Raw genomic sequence first — 23,390 nt, forward strand, 5'->3', positions numbered from 1 at the left:
ACCGTCCATTTGTTGACCACAACATGAATAGGTTGTGCCCAAAAAAATAATTACCATAGGATGATCCTAACCCACCCATCTGTAGAAGTTTCAATAACGTGTAGTCCCTCTATTAAATGGTGGGCTAGGATCACCCTATGTAAATGATTTTTGTGGGCACAACTCATTTACATTGTGCCCCACAAATGGACGGTTTGGATTATCATACAGAGTAACCCGTACAGCACTTCTTAAAATTGCTAGACTATAAGCCCACACATGACACACCCTATAAAATCTTGTGCTACATAAACCAGTAAGGTCTTCTTCTTCTTCCATGGCAGAGATGTCTTCATACTACCATCCACCCTCGACTTTCCAAAACCCTCCCCCTCATCCTCCTCCTAATATCTACCCCCCTTATTTTCCTCCGCCACCCCCTCCAGGCACGGCCCCACCACTCCCTCAACCCCACCTCCTTCCATCATACCACCACCAACATCAACATCAAAATCAAAATCAGCCCCCGCTCTCTTTCCCTACGCCACAACCTCCCCATGAAGAGCTCCGAACCCTCTTCATCGCGGGCCTTCCCGGCGACGTCAAGGCCCGCGAGATCTACAACCTTTTCAGGGAATTCCCAGGTTATCAGTCTTCCAAGCTCGGAACCTCCGAAAAAACATCACAGGTAAAAAAATAGGGCACTTATTTTTTTTATTCTTCTATTTGAATAGGAATTTTTTTTGGCTTCTACAGTTTAGAGGGAAATGATATGATTATGGGTAATTTAGCGGGATATTATCATATGTATTAAAGGTTCATCTTGAGTAAAAAAAATTGAATAGGGTTTGTTCAAATTATCTTTTTTTCTGGTGTTAAAATTTTCTAGAAGATTCCTGCAATCTAATTTGGGCCTACGTGATGTAATATTCAACTAATGTGTTTCTGAAACCATTTCCGTTTATCTGTTGGAACCCTTGAATAATTTGATTCCAATTGGATGCTTGGAAAATCTAATTTGTTCTTGACTTGCTGGTGGACAAAAGCTCCTACATAGTTCACCCATCAGAACCTTTTGGTTTCGGAATTATTGGTAATGGGAGAGTTAGGTAGCGATGTCAATTGAAGAGGCCTTCATTTGGGAAGTTTTCATTTGGTTAATTGGTTTAATGGAGCTTTGGTTATTGCTGATGAGTAGGGGTCCAACTTGGGTCGGGTTGGACGGGATTGAGGCCAATCCTAGCCCAACCCGAGATAGCATTCCATCAACCCTAACCCGATCCAACCCCAGCCTCGGGTCTAGGGCTGCAAATGAGCCGAGCCGAGCCGAGCCGAGCTTTGGGGTGTTCGGGCTCGGCTCGTTTAGTTTTTAAGAAGGCTCGTGTTCGGCTCGGCTCGTGAAATATTCGAGAAAGCTCGGGCTCGGCTCGTCTCAAGAACGATAAAAACATACATATGTGGGATTTGAACCCAAGCCCCCTCTAAATCTAGTGACTCAACCACTTGGCCAAACCTTCATTTGTAATAAACAACCCACATTCTTTTATTTTATACATAAAAAAATATAATACAAGCTTTAAAACTCGGCTCGACTCGGCTCGTTTATGAACCGAGCACAAAAAGCTCACGAGCTTTTTCGAGCCGAACTATACAAAGCTCAAGTTCGGCTCGTTTATTTTGGCGAGCCTAATTTTTGGGCTCGGGTTCGGCTCATTTAGTAAACGAACGAGCCCGAGCCGAGCTTTTAACGAGCCGAACCCAAACATGTTCGAGAGCCGGCTCGGTTCATTTGCAGCCCTACTCGGGTCGAGGATGGTCGACTCTGACCCAATCTGCCTCTAAATCTCTCAACCCTAACCCAACCCATCTAATATGTTTTTTCCAAATTGGGTCTGGTTGAGTTCGGGTTAACCAAGGGTCAAACAGTAAAATACAAAACATAACCCTAAGAAATCACGATAAAATTAGAGGACAGAGGTTGGGTTCGGGTCGGATTGCCCAAAGCCTCAACCCTAACCCAGCCCAAAATTAAATCGGATTGGCTTTTCCCAACTGCAACCCAAACCCAACCTGAGGAAAAGCGAACCCGACCCGAGCCAAAATCGGGTTGAGCCTGTCGGGTTCGGGTTGAGCCCAACCCAAGTTGCACCCTATTGATGAGGGCATACTCCATTTTATAGATGTGTAGGGGGCTTCATTTTTTTGGGCTCAGGGAGGTAAAGTGAAAAAATTGGCAGCTACCTACTTGGGCAGTGTCCAATAATTTCACGCCTTAACAATTCTTGAGTTCCGTCTGGGAAAACGATTACTCATGACTTGATAATGCGTGGTAATGGATTGTATAGGGGGCTGGGAAAATAATAGGAGGTGTAAACATGGCTTTTGACTCGGTCGACCTGGATAATTTTTTTAGTTGATTCGACCGAAGCTTTGATTTTTTTAAACTTTTAGATTTTTCTACGAGTTTGGCTTTGGGGCACTTCAACAAATTTCCTAATTGTCCCTAATTGGTTTTAATTTGAAACACTTTCTTTCTTTATTATTTGTTTTTGGGTTGATTTGGCGAGTGAAATATTCTTTAGTCAAAGAGAATTACAAATAATGATGATTAGTTACCTTAAAGCACATTAGAATTCCAACATATAATTCTAAAAGGTAAGATTGGTACAATCAAACATTTAATACGAGACAACCGATCTCTAATGTTGATTCCGCCCCTATGTCAAATTTATGGGATGTCCTTGGGCCTCAAGTATTCTCTTATTTTGTTGGATGGATGTTTTGGATAAAATCATCACATCGGATCACTTGATTCATAGGATTCATATGAGATCGATGATTCCAAAGAGGTATGTGATGTGTTCAATGTCGGAGGAATCAGTAAGCCATCAGTGACAGTAAATTATATTACGTAGTTCATTGTCTGCATGCCACTGACTTATTTATTGATCTGCTCTCACTTCTCGGGTTACGACTTCATGCCCTGTAACTTGGCCTCTTTCATGTGCCAAATTATTTTTCAAATTCAACTGGCTATTGGCTAATAACCCAACTAACAATTCTATGAAACACTTAGAGCCTATTCCCATCAATTGATTCTGCATGTTGCCATACAGTCTCTACATTCGCGTCTATCCCTCCCTCTCTCTCTCTCTCTCTCCTCCTTACCCTCTTTGACGATCACTGCCTGGTCAAAGTATTTTCATTCACAAGCACTGTATCTCGGCCAAAAAAAAAAATGTCAATCAATTTTTCTATTCTTATGAATGTATATTTATATGTATGTATATGACATCATATCTCAATCACTGGTTCTATTCTTTATATATGTACTTACATACTTATGTAGGCATCTAACATTCTTTTTGTATTTGGACATTCTTGTTTTTTTTTTTTTGAATGGTAATAAGATTTCATTAAAGAAGAATAGGGACCGAGGAGGACCCTGGGATTACAAAGCAAAGCATACAATACAAGAATGATGAAAAATAGAGAAATGAAAAAAACCAGGGAGGGAGGAAGTCAAAGAGCTCAACACTCTCTCTGGAAACCCCCTCTCTAGCTAACCTATCCGCCTCACCATTTGTCAATCGCTTAATGTGGCTAAAAGATATGGATGCCACACCAATTCTGTTATGGATATCATCACATAATGAGGCAAACCTCCAAGGAACCGCTTTTGATTCTCTTAGCCATCTAACAACGTTAAGAGAATCCCCTTCCACCACCACCTTGTTCAAGTCCACGTTTTGAATTAGCTTTATCCCATGGTGAGCGGCCCTAACTTCCGCCTCATTAGCAGCTGCTACCCCAATCGGACCTGATGTAGGCTGGGATGACCTCTAAATGCCCAAATCACCTCTCCCTCTTCACTCCTCAAGAGACCTCCAATGCCAGAAGGCCTGGGATCCCCCAAACTTGATCCATCGAAATCCGACTTTAGGATCCCACGACAGGGAGGCGACCGTGCTTGAATTACTCTAGGTTGATTACTAGCTCCATCACATATCTCTTTCCAACCATGCCATAAATCATATGCTGATACAAATCTAGAATCTTGTAATGTTTTCATCCAAGAAATGGTTAAGGCAATCATTTTATTAAAGATGAAATAAGCCCCCTTAGAGGATCCCTTGAAAGTTCTAGCATTTCTGTCTTTCCAAAGCACCCACACCGTAGTAAGAAAGGAAACTTGCCACAATATATTTGGGCATTCTATAACATTGATCTATGCGTCTATAATTTTGCTTGTTTAATTTTCTGTTTCCTTTTCCCTTTGTTTTCCCTCCTTTTAATTGTGTTTTATCTTCTTGTTTTTCTTTTGTTGCATGCATTTGTAATTTTCTCAATGACACATTTCTTGTTTTTTGTTGCTTTCACACCTTTAATTTTCTTTTTCTTTGTTGTTTAATCTTCAATGTGTCATGATGTGTTATTTTCAACTTCAGTTATATATATATATATATATATATATATATATATATATATATAGAGAGAGAGAGAGAGAGAGAGAGAGAGAGAGAGAGAGAGGAAAAGGATTGTACGCTCGAGTGTACCTAACCTTAGGTATGCTCGAGTGCCAAATCACATGGGTCCCACATTTTTTTTGGTCATCTAAACCATTCATTTGCAAGGCCCCATCATAGATAGGGTGCATACCAAAAATCAGCTCCATAGGATCATCCTAACCCATCCATTTGTGGAGGTCAAAATGGACAGACACTGTTTGTCCACAAATCTGCCCATTTTGCACTCCAGTTTTGGAGGGGTTAGGATGATTTAATGGTGCTGATTTTTGGTACACACCCTATCTATGATGGGGCCTTGCAAATGAATGGTTTAGATGACCAAAAAAAATGTGGGACCCATGTGATTTGGCACTCGAGCGTACCTAAGGTTAGGTACACTCGAGCGTACAATCCTTTTCTCTCTCTCTCTATATATATATATATATATATATATATATATATATAGAGAGAGAGAGAGAGAGAGAGAGAGAGAGAGAGAGAGAAGGGTTTCTGCACTCGAGCGCAGATAAGATACGCTTATCTGCGCTCGAGCACAGAAACAGGGGGGTGGGGCCCTTGGGGGGGTGATCCTAACCATTCATTTGGAAGGCCCCATCATGGATGGGGGGCCTACCAAAAATCAGCTCCATTGGATCACCAATGTGTGTCCATTTGTGGGGCAAAAAATGGACAGATACTGTTTGTCCACAAATCTGTCCATTTTTGGCCCCCCAAATGGACACCCCAAGGTGATCCAATGGAGCTGATTTTTGGTGGACACCCTACCCATGAAAGGGCCATCAAATGAATGCTTTGGATCCCACCCAAAATGTGGCCCTACCCTGTTTCTGTGCTCGAGCGCAGAAACCATTTCCTCATATATCTATATACTATATAGCAGAAGAGAAAATGAGAGAATTATTTGAATTTTTCCCAAAAACCTATGAGAATTACACATCACTTTTTTTGACTTTTTTTAACAAAGGCACCCATTCAACCCACATATTTTCAATCCTACCCCTTTTTTATGCTTTTTAACAAAGGCACCCATTAAAGCCACATAATTTCAATCCTACCCATTTTCGAAATTATTTGAAAAAACAAATCATTATTTGCTAGCCACCTTCTCCAAAGGCTACGTCTCGCCCATCCTTTGCAATTGTATATGTTCAGAGATTTGTCTTATTAGACGTGGTGAAAAACTGCACGTAAATACTATTTCTTGAAAGGTGGTTAGCAATAATAAGTACCGAAAGAAGCTAGCAATAATATTCATTATGTTGTAAAGTTTTGTAGGGAAATTACGGACAACAACGCAGTTCTTTGTCGGCCCGTGCATCGCACGGGTTTTTTTACTAGTACACACATTAAATGTCTGGATGTATGTATGTGTATATATGCAATCGTATGGAACATCTGGAAGGAGCGAAATAGGCGTATCTTTGATGATCAAAGTAGTACCTTGGGACATTTGGCGACTGATATTAAGGTAGAACTTATTACATGGGCTAAGAATAAAAAGAAATTACCTTATGGTGTGGGGGACTTGATAAGGAACTGGTGGGCGATCATCTGGGATAGAGCGATCCGAATTAAACCTAAACCTAAATGGATGGCCCCGCCAAGTGGGTGGCTCAAACTTAATTTTGATGGAAGCTTGGTAGGAAATCCGGGGAGGGTTGCGATTGGCGGTCTAATCAGGGTTGATAAACAATCGATCATTATGTCCTTCTCGAGTCCAGCAAGAATTTGTGATGCGAATGAGGCAGAAGTCAAGGCTCTTCTTTTTGGCCTACGATGGGCTTATGAGAACAACTTGCGACCTTTAATAATGGAAGGGAACTCGACTAATGCAGTGGGTTGGGCTTCGGGTACTTCAAAAGGGCCCTGGCGTCTTCAGAATGTGATAGCGGAAGTCGTTGATCTCATAAGGGCGCTTCACCCTAGAATTGAGCACCAGATAAGATCGACGAATGAAGAGGCGGATGTTTTAGCCAAAGCAGGAGTCCTAAAGGAGGAAACGATATTTCTTACATCTTTGTAATCCTTTCAAGGATTGTACTTGGACTTGGATCCACTTTTGTAATATGGCAGGGACAACTTGTCCAGCCACTATTCAATAAAATGTCAATTTTCAAAAAATAAAATAAAATATATATATATATATATATATATATATATATATATATATAGAGAGAGAGAGAGAGAGAGAGAGAGAGAGAGAGAGAGAGAGGAAACTGTTTGTGAGCTTAAGCTCACCAAACTTATGGTGAGCTAGCTTGCCCAATCACATGGGGGCTCACTTTGTTAGGATGATCCAAACCATTCATTTGAAAGTCCCTTACATAGATGGGGGGTGTACCAAAAATCAGCTCCATAGGATCATCCTAACCCCTCCATTTGTGGAGGACAAAAATGGACAGACACAAATCTGCCCCATTTTTGTCCTCCACAAATGGAGGGGTTAGGATGATCCTATGGAGCTGATTTTTGGTACACCCCCTATCTATGATAAGGCCTTGCAAATGAATGGTTTGGATCACTCCCCAAAATGTGGGACCCATGTGATTGGGCAAGCTAGCTCACCATAAGTTTGGTGAGCTTAAGCTCACCAACAGTTTCCTCATATATATATATATGAGAAAATGAAAATATCATGAAAAATGCAAAAGAAAGAAGCTGCTAAATGGGTGCATTGACTCATAGATGCATGGATCAAACTCGAAGACATAATGATCTAACTCAAGGAGAGTGAAAATTTCACATCCACTAAATGAAAATGGAAAATAAAACTAAAATATAAGAAAATGAAAAAGTAAATAGAGAGAAGAAAAATATGCAGATTGATCATCATCAACATGTACGACAATGAAGAAAAAATCAAAACTACTTTAAAATATTAGAAAAAAAGTAAAATACACAAATAACTACCAAATCTCATTGAAAATCAAATCCTCAAAAACATGTATGACAATGAAGAATTTTTTTTTTTTAAAAGATGAAATATTAGAAAATAGTGAAATACACAAATAAACAGCAAATCTCATTGAATCTCACCAAAAAAGCATTCATATTCAATGAGTCATGTGTGTCTTTGATGATCTACAACTAATACCTAACAAAAAAGTGAAAAATTTGACCGTTTGCATCAAAAAGAAATTCTTATATCTATTGATTAGGCTCCAATTTCTTTGATTCACGCTGAAGTTCGACTTTTAATGTTTGATTTGAGCAAATATTAGTGGGATATGGTCATTCAACAGGTTGCATTATTCTGCAGACCTAGGGATCCAGGAAACTTACGTATTCACAACACAAATACCACCCATACTGGTGCCATATCAGCTGATACAGGATATAGAACCATATAGGGGCATTACAGTTGATACTTGACATGAACTCGAAATACCTGTTATTTTTGTCAGGTATGGTAAATGGGTTTTAAATAATCAGATCCCGTAATTTTAGGCATGTATTGGTGGATATGACACATGTCACCTATTATTCTGAACCATGCAATAACCATATTGAGCAATACAACATCTTTTCAACCTTGATGTGGCTTGGAAGCAATGCTCATCTTTCTTCTGTTTGCTATTTGTTTGGCATTAATCTTTTCTTTTCTTTTCTTTTTGTCCACTTCAGTTGACTTGACAATAATGCTAATCAACTTTTTCTGATTAATGAATGAGGTCTGTTAGGTCCATTGTTTCAACGGGATAATTATTTTTACTCCACATAACTCGGAATATATTCTATTTATGAAACTTCAGCTTAGAGCTTTGCTGATATCGATTGCCTATGTTCATTCTCATTGCCTATTTCACTTGCTGCATTCTAACTTGTTCTTGTGCTTGTACAGGGATTTGCATTTGCTGTCTTCTCAGATCAACAGTCTGCGATCGCTGCCATGCATGCACTGAATGTATGAACTTTCATGCACGCGCGCGCACACACACACACATATCGCTATTTGAAGATCTTGATCTTATTAATATTGACATTTATTAACTCATCTATATTCTTTTGTTTACATGCTTAATGTTAGAGAGACAAATTGTTCTCTTTTATTAAATGCAGATATATACAGAAGGTCTTGATCATAACATAAGACAAAACTCTTGGATCATGTGATTTCAATTTATTAAAGTGATATCGCATGCAATGAATATGTTTTTGAGCCTGAAGAAGTGCCTCATAATAATGAAATTGATTTTTGGCTCTGGAACTTGATGCTTAAGAAATGCTAAAGGATAAACACTTATCATTCATTTAGTAATCATGCTTAACCTGTTTTTTTTTTAATGGATGCTTAAATTGTTTATTATAAATGTAAAGCTATAATCCAGACAAATACATTTCTTGTCTTCCGATTGGATCGAGAAAGCTTCGAAGATTGTGTTTTTTGGAGGCGTAGAGAGGACCATGGTTAGCCATTATGCTTCTCATAGGACTGAAATTATGACTTTGTTGTTTCCTAGTTTTCTAGAGCTGATGAGAGTATTTCTCAATTCACAGATACCTAGGAAAACCTTTCAATGTTGATGTTTTATTATGTATTAGTTAGTTCAGTGTTTAAAAATGCGGATGCGGCGCGGAATGCTGCCGAAGAAAATCCTAGTTGACTTGGCACAACGCGGTCGAGGACTTGGTTGATGCAGTTAAGTACTCGGTTAACGCGTCCATAATTCAGGAGAGTCAAATGAGTTTTTATTGACTCTGTGGCAAAACGCTGAACGCGGTGGCGGTAAACTGCAGAACACGGCCAAGGTAAAAGGGAGTTGACTCGGCGGAGTCGACGTGAATGCGGGGGAGTTTTCAAACTATGAGTTAGTTTAGGTTCTACAAATGAATGACATGGCTATTGGAAATTGTCAGCAAAGTGCAAACAGAAAACATAGACAGTTAAAACATGGGAAATTGTAAATGGTTTTGTACTGTTAGCCGAGATGAAGGAAGAATGTGGAATAGTTTCTAAGAGTGTAAGGGCGTGTTCGGCTAGGCTTCCCATTCTTTCCCAAAAATCCGGACAAAAACGGAGTGATGAGAATCTCGGAAGCGACTCGTAGTTGCTTCGAAGAATCCTTCTATTTAGGCGGTGAAAAAAGTGTAAATAAAGAAACGGGCTTTGCTGGGTCGCGTAACCGAACGTGATTATCTAAGATTCTTTCCGTTTTTCATTCTCTGCACCAATCATATCGGAAGAAGCCCATATAGTGAGCCTTGCCGAACACACCCTAGTATTGTCACTTCCAGATTTTTTGAAAGGTAACAACTATATTAACGCTGTAATCTAGGTTACATACACGGGGACAAGGCCTCCCATCGATACAAACTTCATACAGCACAATCCAACCCCTACGATATTACCTCTTTCAACAGTCAGTCTCAAGACTCTCAACTACCCAATAATGGTTGACCCCTGATGCCCCATTTCGGATACATTGTAACTTTCAGATCTCAACTTATATGAAACAGAAAAGGGTTAATCTCCACATTCCAGCGCCCCCAAAGCTCCTTCAAATGATAGGAATCAGTGATGCACTATAGTCTATATCGCTCGCTGAGAGATCAAAGCAACCAAGCTATGTCTGTCGATAGAGGGGCTGTGCTTGAAGGCGATGCCGCCACCGGGAGATAACCATCCAGGCAGGACCGTAGCAGGTTGAAGATCGAGTGATTGCAAACATTGTTTTGAAAATCTTATGATATACTATTCAAATCAAGTGTTATGGATTTCGATTTGAATCCCATGATTGATTCGTAATTTATATGAATCGTGTGATTTTTGATTAAATATTACTCGATCATCCATATTGTTAAAGTATAAAAGATAAATAACGCCTTTCTCCAACAGCTTAAGCTTTTGGAGAAGTTGGTAAGTTAACATGGTATCAGAGCCAAAGGTCTTGAGTTCAAACCTCCCGGATAGCAAAAATCCACATGCGATGGTCGGCCCAAAGTGGGACCACATGTGCCACGTGTTTGCCAAGTGGGCCACACGTGCGGGGGAGTGTTAAAGTATAAAAGATAAACAACGCCTTTCTCCAACAGCTTTAGCTTTTGGAGAAGTTGGTAAGTTAACACATATGATTCATGTGATTTATCCTAATTAAAATTTGTATAACAGAAAATAGGAATTTCTTTTGAAATATCTCCTTCCCATTCTGTGTTAGAAGAAGCCTTTGTAAACCTTTTTGTGAGAAGGAAGAAGACAGAGGAGGAGGAGTTCAAATGAATCAAATCAGTTTGAACTATTCATGCACAGTGCACGTGCTCGAGGGCATTACTTACATAGAGGAGGGTGATGACTATAACGGGAACAACGTCGGTGACTTGCTTGTTTATAATTAGGAGGAGGAGTTCAAATGAATCAAATCAGCTTGAACTATTCATGCACAGTGCACGTGCTCGAGGGCATTACTTACATTGAAGAGGGTGATGGCTATAACGGGAACAATGTCTGTGACTTGCTTGTTTATAATTGGTATTTGTCATTTGGTGTTTGAGACTTTGATGATTGATGTGAACTTGTGTATTTTATTATTTTTAAGATTATTATCCAATATGCATGAGTTTGGATGAGAAATAGATGATTAATATATGATAAGTACGGCAGCAAATAAATCATATTATGATATTGAATAACTAATCATGGTAGTTTCTATTTAAATTAATGGATTTGAGTGAAAATAAATAATTAGTTATTTTATTATTCTTTGATTTATTTCACACACGCGCACGCATGCACGCTCGCACGCACACACAGATCTGATACGATTCAGCCCCTATTGCAATTTACGATTTGATTCAGATTTTTCAAAACATTTGCTTGCAAAAAATCTTTCCATAGTTCAGATTCAGTCCATTATGACCAACACCTCCCCCTCCCTATCAACAAAGATTGTAGAATTTTTTATTAAATAAAACACATAATCACAAACTTACCTCTAAAGTTGGAGCATGGAATCCAGTCATTCCCTGCTTGCCAACAATAATGCACAATTTATTGCCCCTAATAAGCAATAGCCTTGCTAAATATGTCAGCCAAGTAAAACTCTGAGTTGATCTGTGGATTCCTCTTTCAATGATTTGAGAAAAGAGTGCTCAAAAGTCAATTGCAAAGCTTCCCTCCTTTGAAGCACAAAAAATACTGGATAAATGGGGTTTCCAAACATGCTTTCGCACCGTCTGAGATATGCGTCATATGCACATGGCCCATCATACTGTTTTGGCTTGTGTATTTGCCAAGTGTCTCAGATGAAAAATACTAATTAAAGGTGATATGGGGGTGTGTACTATTCAGCTCCAATATGACGCGTTGTACAGTACCTTTTTGTGTTGAATGTATGCCATTTCGCGGGAAACTAGAAACAGTACAATTTGAAGAGAAATGAGAATGCAGAGAGACTGGAAACGCAGGGAAATGGTGCAAAATTGATTGTTTGGCGTAATTTGGGATTTGTTCCTCTTTCATAGTTTTTAAATCCTTCTAGAGCATAGTGACACTATTAATAGGCTAGACTGATTTAGCAGAATAATAGAGGAGAATTTAAGGGAGGATTGTGGGTCCCTCATTAGGAAAACACACTTCTGATTGATGAAACCATTTTCCGTTTGCAGTTTTAAAACAAAAGGATCATTTCCTGAAATTTCACTGTTCTGTTTACCAGGCATGGAACTGTGTTCTGTCGTTACAGAATTTCAACGCTAAAATAAACTCAGGCAACTATTTCTCCTGCAATTTAAGTTACCTTGCCTTTTGACTACCTTTTCCCTGTATTCATCTCTTTCAAATTGAAAAACTTGTTGTCAGGGACTCATGTTTGACTTCGAGAAGGAATCTACTCTATACATTGATCTTGCAAAGTCCAACTCATGGTCCAAGCGTTCAAGAACGGGTATGTTGCAACTACATGAAAATTTTCTTCTCTATCTTTCCTTTTTATCTTCAATTCCTATCTCATTGGGTGCCTTACGTAATTTTTTTTTTTAAATTTAACTTGTTACTTTTGACAATCAGATGACACAAGTTATAGTCCTTCAGATAAGAGAGTCAGAGGATCTGTTGCATTCTCGAGAATCCTTTCCGATTCTGGTAAGATGATCTGCACAACAGAATGACAAAGACATCTTGTAGTGTTTCCTGGGACGGGGGTTGATATCAGTGGGATAAAATTCTCTATTTTCTTGTAGGACTGTATAGAGCTTAAGTAGTTTATACTGCTCATGGTCTATTCACAAATATCCCCGATATTATCAAAATATCACGTTTTTATCGCGACATTTTGATAAAACAACAAAATCCTGAACTAATCTCGAGGTTTTAAAAATAGAGGAATTCTAGACTCACAGGAGCCCTTGCAAAAACGAGGGTAAAGGGCTCCCCCATTGGCCAGTTTTCATTTAAGGCAGTTATGATCGTAATTTTTTGTTCCATCTTAAATGAAAACTGTCCAATGGGCGAGTCCTTTACCCCCTTTTTTTGCAAAGGCTGCTGTGAGTCTAGCATAACTCTAAAAAATATAGCGATATTTTCATTTTTATCATAAAATATCCCGATATTATCCCAGTATTTTTACGATATTTTTATTTTATATTTTTTCTTAAATTTAATATTTTTTTGAATAAAAAATATTTTTAATAATTTTATTTTCCCATTTTTTCTGATATAAACCTGAAAAAAATAAAATAATTTAATGTATCCCGAGATTTTCCCTTGCCGAGAAATTCCTGAGAAAAACATTTGTGACATAGCTCAAGGTAGCTCATCCCTGAATCATTGCTTTTATGGCTTCCATTGCTTTTATGGCTTCTCAAGTTTGAGTTAATGGCGGTGAGATTTGGATATTTGCTGTTGTTACTTTTGTCAAAATTCACTAATTTGGCCTTATTTTTTCTCTCTGTCTCTTTGTTTTTCTGTTCATAACTTCATATTGATAACAAGTAGTTAGTTAATTGCATGAAAATAACTTTTCTTCAAAAGCTCATGTTGCACATGTCTGGAACACTTTCACACTAACAGGTGTTGGCAACAATATTCACATGCCTGGAATGGTTATTTCTGCTTACAACACAAATGGTTCTTCATCTACACAAAGGTCAATGCACACTACTTGTGCACAAGTTTTCTTGAATTTGAGTATTTTCACATATGGCATCATTATCTCCCTGTTCAATTTCTCCCCCACAAAGGTTAAGGGCCCTATAAAAGCAGCTAATGCATGCCTTTGTTTCATAAATGTGCAATTGAGCATTGCTCTAGGTTGTTCCTTGTGTTTCATTATCTCTAATTTTCATCCTATTTTGATGTTTTCAGTCATGGAAACTTTGGTAATGAAGCTCTGAATGCTATGGACCCTAAGAATTTATTGGTGAGGTTACCTTCTCATGACTTTCTTTGACGTGGCCATGTTTGTCCGTTTCTCTGTTTTTTCTTCATCTTCTGTACTTTCATAAGACAGTGTTGAGCTAAATTTTTTTTACCAAAAACCCGAGAAAGTAAAAAAAAAAGAATAAAAAAAAATGAAATTCCTAAATCCAAGGAAAAGTAAAAGAGAAAAGCAAAAGGGGGAAAAGTGGTTTGCAAAACCCATGACTAAAGTTATGATAGGGATTTCTAAATTTAAAGACATATTCATCCTCAAGATTCTTGAAGATGTAGAAATACTCTTAGGAGCCAAATAAGAAGCTTTGACACAATTTGAGAGACATGTTTTCTTTTTGAAGAAACCTTAATAGGGGTCAATGTTAACTTTGCTTGCATGAGTGATGGTGTACTTGACTACTTCCCATCAGAATCACTCTCTCACTTCAAGGGTTGTTCAACCATCCTTAAAAAAGGGATAGAGGAAACATAAGTTGTACAATGCGTGTATAAAAGTTGAAATATGATAGAAAAAAGCTAAAAGGGCTGGGACCCACATCAATCTCTCGAAGTTTTAAATCTATATGGATTAAAGTTCATCCATTTCAATGATTTCTATTCAATGAAGGATAGTTTTATTTCCTTATGACAGGGGAAGATCATTCCCTCCTTTAAATACATTAAATACCATCAATATGGGAATTCTGATTTCCAAATTGTTGGTTCTGGAATAGCTAATGACTCATAATGCTACCTGCAAGAACCCAAACAATTGTAAAACATGATTTCTCCGCTAGCCAAACCAAAAAAAGAAAAGATGACAAAACAATTTGACTGATATCAAGTCTATGTTAGAAGTAAAAAAAAACTCCGTAAAGGTCTAAAAAAAGATGTCATGTGCAATGCGGGAGCACTCAGTAAAATCCCAACATCAAATTTCAAACTTTGAAGAAATCCAACAACAGCGTCACGATCCTTTACAACTTCAAGTTCGTGAACAACAACTCCAACAACACCATCATTAAATGAAAGAAGTCAAAACAATGGAGGCTCGTTCAATCTGAAGATTTTGTCTAAGTTGGATATCTAAGCATAAGTAGAGGCAAACCATAGTGTAAAAGTTACTGCATGTCCCCAAGTATCGGATAAGGAAAATGCAAATATTCTCGAAACTGTCAGTTGTGCTGAAGATCCAACTTCCTTGATCGTTCTATATTCAGTTGTCTCAAAACAATGATATATATGTGTTTTTTAGTGCATTTCTTCTCTTTTAAATTGATCAGTAGAGTGTTTTTTTCTTACATTTTTGTTTATTTGAAGCATATGTATATGTGGTTGTATATATTTCCAGTTTAGAATTGACATACACGTGCAAGAACGTATAAACCATTTTGTGTGGCTGTTTTTCTTATGTTAGTGTGTATTTGTGCTTATTCTAGCATTTACTGAATTTTCATCCTAAAATTTCATCATTTGCATGCATTTTCATAAAATCCTGTCATTTTATAGGATTTCCACCGAATTCTACAACTGAAACTGACATATTTTCATTTATGCGGTGCCTGACATGCATATCAAAATTGAGATTTAAAACCTCCATTGTGAGCCTTCTGTTACTGATTTTTTTAAAACTGTTTGTCCACTATCACAAATTCCGTCCAAGGAGAACTGATAAAAATTGATATATATTCAAAACAACCTCTCTCTCTCTCTCTCTCTCTCTCTCTCTCTCTCTCTCTCTCTCTCTCTCTTGAATCATGCATACCGACCTCCTAACTTTCGATCATATTTCTCTGCATATAAATCCATCTTCCCTTGTTGACGATCGACATCTGCAATGATCATACTTTGTCAATCCTGTGATGATGTTTTTCCATAATGTATGTCCTTGCAGCATTTCATTCCTTTCATGAGCCTTTTACTACGCCTATTCAGCCAGGTGGGGAATTGGTCCATAGCCAAAATTCATCGAAGGGATAAAAAGAGGGAAGAGAAAGAAGCAGAGTTATACCTTTCTTTCTTTCAATCCATATAAGAGAGAGAAATTTCGACAAATTGAAATATATTTTTTAAAAATATAGTATGATTCCTAAATTTCGAAAATAATAAATACTAATTTTTTTATTACCAGATTTCGGCCGAAATTTCGGGTTATCGGCTGATATTTCGGTTTTGGCTAAGGCCGAAACCGAAACCGAAACCGAAATTTAAATCCATGGCTATCAGAACCTGACCCATCTTGGAACATTCGCCCGACAAAGTTGAGACAGATAGCCAATTAGGATCTGGATGAGGGCGGGATTGGATTGGTAAGCATATAATTGTCGGGATGCTCCGAAACATTAGGAGCATAAAAATCCAAATGGAAGAAAACTCTTGATCGATGGGAGAAGAAATATTAGTGTCAGACCAGATGCTTACATGGGATATTGTTTCTCTTCTAGAGACGTAGACTGCAATTGAGTGCAGGTGGGCTTACAAGGTAAAAATCACTCTGATCTTGTGACCATTGTAAAGTCCAATTGGTCACTGAAGGCTTTACACAAGAGTATGGGATTGACTACTAGGGAATATTTGTTAGTTTCGCAAAGATGACATTTGTGCATGTTCCTATGTCAAATAGCTTCCATTCGTCTGGCCAATATTTTAATTAGATGTGAAGAATTCTTCCTAAATGAAGATTTGCCTAACTCTTTCTCCACATCTAGTGGGCTGCCTTTGTCATGCCTTGTATGCTCTCAAACAGGCTCGTGGAGCTTGGTTTGAGAATTCAATAGAGTTGTTAAGGCATAGTGGTTCTCTTGTAGGGAGCATGATTTAGCTATATTTGTTCTGTACTTGTGGTCAAGTTATTCTATCATTGTATGTTGATGATACGATTGTCACTGGTGATGATTCCATTAGACTTAAGCTACTCACGAAACAACTCCAGTTACAATTCAAGATAAGGATTTGCAATATCTCTGCTGTTCTCCTGGACTTAGGATGATGTACTCTGCTCGAGGATTTTCTATCTCAGCTAATTTAGGTCTAATCTCAAAAGCCATGCTCGTCTAACTAATGAAAAGACTGCTGACGCATGTCTAAAGCTAAATGTTAAGCTTCATCTTATCGATGATGAGCATTGCTTGATCTTATCATCTGTAGAAATGGTCTACATTCTTGTTTATCGAGCTTCTCCTAATGTCTATCACATTTGCCGTGCATGTTTGTCAGTTTGTTTCCTTTTCCGGTCTCCACTATGGCAGCATCTCTCTACTCATTCAACGCTTGCAATGTTTTCTTTCCTAATCATTATTCTTTCCTTTCAGTTTTTTCCATACAACTAGCCCTCCCCAGACCCCGCAATGGCGGGAGCCTCGTGCACTGGGCCACCTTTTTTTAATTGTGAGCTACTCTAATGTAGATTGGCTGGTAATGTCACTAATAGATGATCTACTGTTTGCTTCTATTTTTTTCTTAGAGACTTCTTATCTCTTCGAAAAGTAAGAAGCATGAAGTTGTTGCAGGAGATTGTTGAAGGAGATTCATCAAATCTTTAACCCATTGATTGTCGAAGGAGATTCATTAGATGCTCTTGATTGGGCTAGTAGGATATCATCTTGGAGATGAGAGACCTTTGTTTGTGGCTCCGCCCGGAGTCGCTTAATATGAGGAGATCGGCAAACGAACAAGCAGACATATTGGCCAAGGAAGCTGGGGAGTTGGAAGAGATGGTGACGATTAACCATAGCAGGGAGGATAGGATGTCCCCGTTGTATGTAGCTGTTTTGTTTTTAATAAAACTGTTATCTTTAAAAAAAGGTCTGCACTCGAACCTGTATATGGGCATCATTGTTTGTCAAGCCTTAGCAACTAGAAGGAAATATTTTCAACTTTTTTGCGTTCTCTTTTTCATTCAATCTTATCTATATTTCTTTCTATCTTCTAATTTGTCTTTTGTATTATGCACAAGAAACAATTTCTGATTGGCGAGCAGTTGGCACTATCTCTTACTGTACTGTTGACATTTATTTTTTCTAAAATTAGTAATGCGTCGCTGAACCAAAAGATATGGCCGTTTTTGTGCTTTTGACTTTGAGAGTTCCCACTAGGATTGATATCTGAATGGTGTGGACTAGAACATACAAGAGTTTTGATTTATTTCTTCACTTATTTTGATTTACCTATTCACTTTTTTTCATAGCCACTTATGCGTTGTTATGCTAAATTTACAGGGTTACATGCTCATTATGTGATGCATTTGACCATTTTGTTTCTTCCTTGTATGGTTAAGGAACTCACATTTCTTCACATCGACAGAATAGTTCTTCAAAACCTTATGTTCCCAAAAATATTATTCCATGTGCTACACTTTTCGTGGCTAATCTGGGTCCGACATGTTCTGAGGAAGAGCTAACTCAAGTATTTTCAAGGTTTGGAGAAATTATTTGTATTTTTTTTATATTTTTGAATTTGCAATGCCCGCTACAAATTTTTTATCAGTTTCTATGTTTACTTGCCTTTGTGTATAGATGTCCAGGGTTTTTGAAACTTAAAATGCAGAATAAACATGGAGTTCCTGTTGCCTTCGTTGACTTTCAGGTTAATCATCTCCTGCTTTGTTACTTTTTATTAGCATATTGTATCTTCATTTTTTTTGTACCAAGTCAATGACTAATGCATAATGAATTTATGCCATCCAAAAAAGAAACTATTTGGATGCCATAAATTCATTATGTATTAGTCATTGAATTAGTACAAAGATGTGATACGTAGTATTTAGTTGCTTGATAAAACATAAATCTCTGATTGAATGGACAGTCTTAATCATCCGATTACCTCCTTGAATACAAATCCTTTGTCTACTTTGTTTTTCCATACATTTATAATCCTCAGAAGCCCTCCAATCGGAAGGTTAGGGTCAATGTGATTTTTGGGGTGTTGTTCACCCATGAGGTCCATTTGATGAACGGCCCGGATCACATGCATTCCTGATATCTACAAGATTACATTAGTTCACTGGCCCAAGGAAAAGTGTCTAACGCATGATACCATATAATATGTCCATCTTGTGTTAGACAAATTTTGAATAATTTAACTTCCTATGGTATGCTGGTGTAGAAGTAGTTTTGAACTCTGATTTTCTTAACATTTCACTGATAGAATAAATAAACTTATACGGAATGGAGTGACAAAATATTCATTTCAATTAATGAATATAAATAACATAAAAAGTTGACAGCATCTGCACAACTTCATGAATCAAAGTTCCCAAGCATTCATCATGTCCGTCACATCTAATTTTACAAAGCTACAATATTGACAATAAGTGCCACAATTGTCTTCCAATTGCGAGTACTTTAGATAGTTTATGCTGCACTAAATTTGAAGTTTAAAATTGTTCAAAGTAATATTGAAGTTACTTTTCAATATGTCCCAACTAGCGACACACCATTTAATAAATGTAGTATTGTGTTCAACTTATTAACGTTAAAACTAAAGCCAGTTTTTTTAATCTTTCATAATTGGAAATTATTATTTTACCTTTTTATGGGGAAAATGAGGAAACCCTGAAAGAATTGTGGAACACTGAACTAGGCCAGCTTTCCCTTTCCGATTTGGCATTTCTGGCGTTGGGTACATCAAAACTGGTAAGCTGGTATATAGGACCACCAAACCATTGCAGTGCTCCTACTGTTCCCTAGGGTTCCATCTTCTTTTTTACTTTAGTTTAGGGAAAACATAAACCAGCATTCCATTGTGCCATGGTATCGGAACAGTTACGAACGGGAATGTGGTTGATCCTAATGTATGGGACTGCTTACATACTGCCCCTTTTTCCATTAAGATATTTAACAGTTTCCAATGTGTTGGTAGGCTAGTGAGTAGTGGTCTCTCTCTCTCTCTCTGTCTCTCTGTTTTTTTTTTTTTTTAAATGTTTGCAAGTGGTGCCCTGTTTTCTCATAGAGTGCTATGATGTGCCCAAAAGTAAGTTAAACAATGGGAAAATGTTATTCACTGATGCCATGTTTGGATTGCAGGAATATTTTTTTTGCAGATTTTTTTTCGTTTCCAAGATTTAGAGGAAAATGATATGGTTGTGGCTTATTTAAATTGATATCATTATAAATTGAAGGTCCCTCTAAATAAAACTCGAACTGCAGTAGTTCAATGAAACAATGTACAAGTAGGGAATTTGTAAAAAAAAAAAAATCTTTTCCGAACATTTTGAAAAATTTCTTACAATCCAAACAGGGCCGGTGTTGAGTTCTGTTTCTTCTTCTTTTTAATGTTTTTTTTAGAGTTTTTCATAGATTTCCACCCACCATTTTTTTTATCAAGAAGTTGCCTAATGCAGGATGTTACCTGTTCAACTGGAGCTCTAAATCATCTGCAGGGTTCCCTTCTCTACTCATCTGTCGGTGAGCCCATGCGTTTGGAGTATCCTTTTTAAGAAACCTCAATATACTCCCTCAATTTTGTCTTTGAATTTTTGTGGTGGTTGATCCAAAGTGATGGTTAAGTTGTCTTAACGAGAAAATCAGGTATGCTCGGACGAGGATGGGTCTGCGTAGACGTGAAAGGACATAGAGATGCAGCTGAAAAGAGAAACATTGTTTAACTTGTATTGTTCATGGTTGTTAAACTCTCCATTCTGGATGGTCTATGGGCTCTCTCTGACTTAAGGTAACTGCACTTTGCCATTATGGTTGTGATTATGACTTATAATTGAAGTGTATTCTTCATTTGCTCTGTAGGGCCGGTCTGAACCCGAACCTGACAAGTTCCCAATTTCGGCTCGGGTTGGGTTGGATTAGGGTTGGGGAACTTGGGCGACCCGATCCAACCTAAACCTGACCCCGTCTGTTGATTTTATGGCGATTTTCAAAAGGAAATGATATCAGCACAACCATGTTTTGATAATTACACTAAACTCGTCTTTTATTATTTAAAGAGATATCAAAGGTTGTGTTATACTTCCTAAAAAGCTCTCACAAGCCAATTAAAAAATAAAAGACTAGCTGATTTTTTGCAATTATTGAAACAGGGTAGTGCCGATATCATTAGCATTTTCAAAATCTTGGGGTTATATTTTATTTTATTTATTTTATTCTTTATTTGTTCCTCGTCTCAACCCAACTCAACCTGAACCGATTTGGGAAAAAGAAGAAGGGGTTAGACGGGGTTGGGTTAAGGTTGAGAGATTTGGAGGTAGGGCGGGTTAGGGTTGACCCTCCTCGATCCGAGGCTTAGGTTAGCGTTGAGGGAATGCTACCTTGGGTTGGGCTAGGGTTGGCCTTAACCCGACCCATCCTAGCCTGAGCTGCAAACCTAATCATTGATTAAGTGCTGGCCAATACATCGAGGTAGCTGCTATTTTTCTCTGATGTCTGAAGCACTTTATTAGAGGGCACGCTTTTTAGGAGTCCAAAGGTATCGCTGCATTAGCAGTGATATATGAAGTTCTATAGTCGGGTACCCTTGGAAAATGCTGGATAGATCATACCATGAACAAGCCATGGAACCCAAGTTTTTTGTAACCCGAAATTTATCTTGAACACCGGGGCATGCACCTTATATTTTAGTGATATAAAACAAAAAATACAATCGGCAGACTTACTTCAAAACCCAAAAACACTAGAAAGAAATCAGTTAGACCATCGAACCTGCCCATTGGAAGGCCATTGAGTGGTGAGTTGAGATTGCTTGGTAGGTTTACTTTCTTGTACCTTGCGTCATCCATGTCAGCGTGATTCATATGGTGGGTCTGTGTTATCATACTGTTCATCCAAGTGTACACCAATAGTACCTTCACGGTGTACTAAAATCAAAATGATATTATGTGACCACCTCTGGAGAAAGTTCTGATAATATTTGCTTATACCAAGTTAAACAAAGAAATTACCCAATAACATCTCAATTTTGAGGGCATATAGTGTGCAACTATTGGTTCTCATATCATTTTTCAAAATAATAATAATAAAAAAACTCAAAAGAGGAGAGGTTGGAGAGAGACGAAGGAGGGGGAGAATGCTTTCCTAAAAACAGGTACGTAAGAGGATTTTATGTCATACATCTATGAATCTCTTAAACTGGGGGCATTAAGATTGATCAATTAAGATTGATCAATCAATCGAGGCGGATGGTTGGCTCCTTGAGGCCTGTTTGGATGGCAAGAAAAACATTTCTAACAACAAAAATCTTTATTGGATTTTTTTTTTCTTTTCACGATTTAGAGGGAAATGATTTGATTATGGTTAATTTAAAGGGATATTATAAAAATTGAATAGTTTTGGTTCAAGTTATCATTTTTCATGTGTAAAAAGTAAGAAAATTTAGTGATATTTTTCCTTTGGGCGCTGATATTTTCACCCCCCCCCCCCCCCCCCCCCGCGCGCATTACGGAAATACCCCCGTTGATTTGATGTCAAAAAGCGTTAAAGTTGGCCCACTTTTCACGTTAGATCACGTTATAAGGGGAGCTCATGCAGGCGGAGTGAAAATATCATCTCCCTTTTCCTTTACAAACTCTTCCAAAATGTTCTTGCAATCCAAACAGGGCCTTAGTTTTTTCTAAAAGAAGACTTGAAGTGTCAAAACTATCGCTAAGCAATAATAATCCATAACGGCAAATCACCTTATTGGACTATCATTTTTTTTTTTGGAACAGGTGAGATTTTTTTTACTCAACTCAACAAAGCCTTGTCCCAAACTAGTTAGGGTCGGCTAAATGAATACTTTAGGAAAAATTCATGAAGAAGGTAAAAGGAATCTACCCTAAATGGAATCTATCTGGCTCTAATCCTAGTTCTACTTGGGTTCTTCTATGTCGATCATTTTCTTTCATTCTATCCTATCCAAGATCATGTTCTCTGTTATGTTCTTAGCTATTAAGTATTTCCTCATCGTTTCTATCTAAGTTGTTTTCGGTCTGTCCCTACCTCTTTTTACTTAATCAATTTGGCACGAGTCGCCTCTTCTCATCGGAGCATCCAAAGGCATATGTTGGATATGTCCAAACCATCTTAAGCGATGGTCTTTCATCTCCTCCTCAATTGGAGCCACTCCCACCTTTTTACGACTGTCATCATTTTTAATTCTATTTAGCCTTGTGTGGTTGCACATCCATCTAAGCATTCGTCGCTACACTTATCTTATGCATATGCTGCTTCTTGGTGGCACAACATTCTGAACCGTACAACTTGCATGCTGGCCTCACAGTTATCTTATAAAACTTTCCTTTCAACGTGGTAGGGATTTTACGGTCGCACAGAACTCCTAAGGCAAGCTTCCACTTCAACCAAGCCGCTCTTATTCTATAGTTAACATCCTCTTCAATCTCTCATTCCTTATGTAGAATTGAACTAAGATAGCGAAAAATATACCTCTTAAGTACCTCCTGTCCAGTCATATTTACTACATTCTCGTCCCGTCTCCTTACATTACTAAAGTTGCATTTCATATATTCTTAGTCTTAGTCTTACTCAGTCTAAAACCTTGAGATTTTTTTTACTAAGAAAAAAAAACACAGCCATTTTTTTAGGGAATTGCTA

The 23,390-nt window shown here is 37.9% G+C and overlaps 1 protein-coding gene across 1 annotated transcript; it reads left to right on the forward strand.

The window, feature by feature from the left end:
* The first annotated feature begins 279 nt into the window (after positions 1–279).
* LOC143846868 (RNA-binding (RRM/RBD/RNP motifs) family protein) lies at positions 280–20,593 on the forward strand. The gene is made up of 10 exons (XM_077355460.1): positions 280–667; positions 8,350–8,412; positions 12,304–12,388; positions 12,511–12,585; positions 13,513–13,588; positions 13,807–13,861; positions 18,157–18,269; positions 18,369–18,438; positions 20,195–20,277; positions 20,382–20,593. Exons 1-10 carry the CDS (start codon positions 317–319, stop codon positions 20,425–20,427), a joined length of 1,017 nt encoding a protein of 338 aa, XP_077211575.1. The 5' UTR covers positions 280–316; the 3' UTR covers positions 20,428–20,593.
* Positions 20,594–23,390: the final 2,797 nt, after the last annotated feature.

The sequence above is a fragment of the Tasmannia lanceolata genome, unplaced genomic scaffold, assembly GCF_043159265.1.
Source record: "Tasmannia lanceolata isolate RefF3 unplaced genomic scaffold, GAP_Taslan_0.1 ptg000015l, whole genome shotgun sequence".
Classification (NCBI taxonomy): domain Eukaryota; kingdom Viridiplantae; phylum Streptophyta; class Magnoliopsida; order Canellales; family Winteraceae; genus Tasmannia; species Tasmannia lanceolata.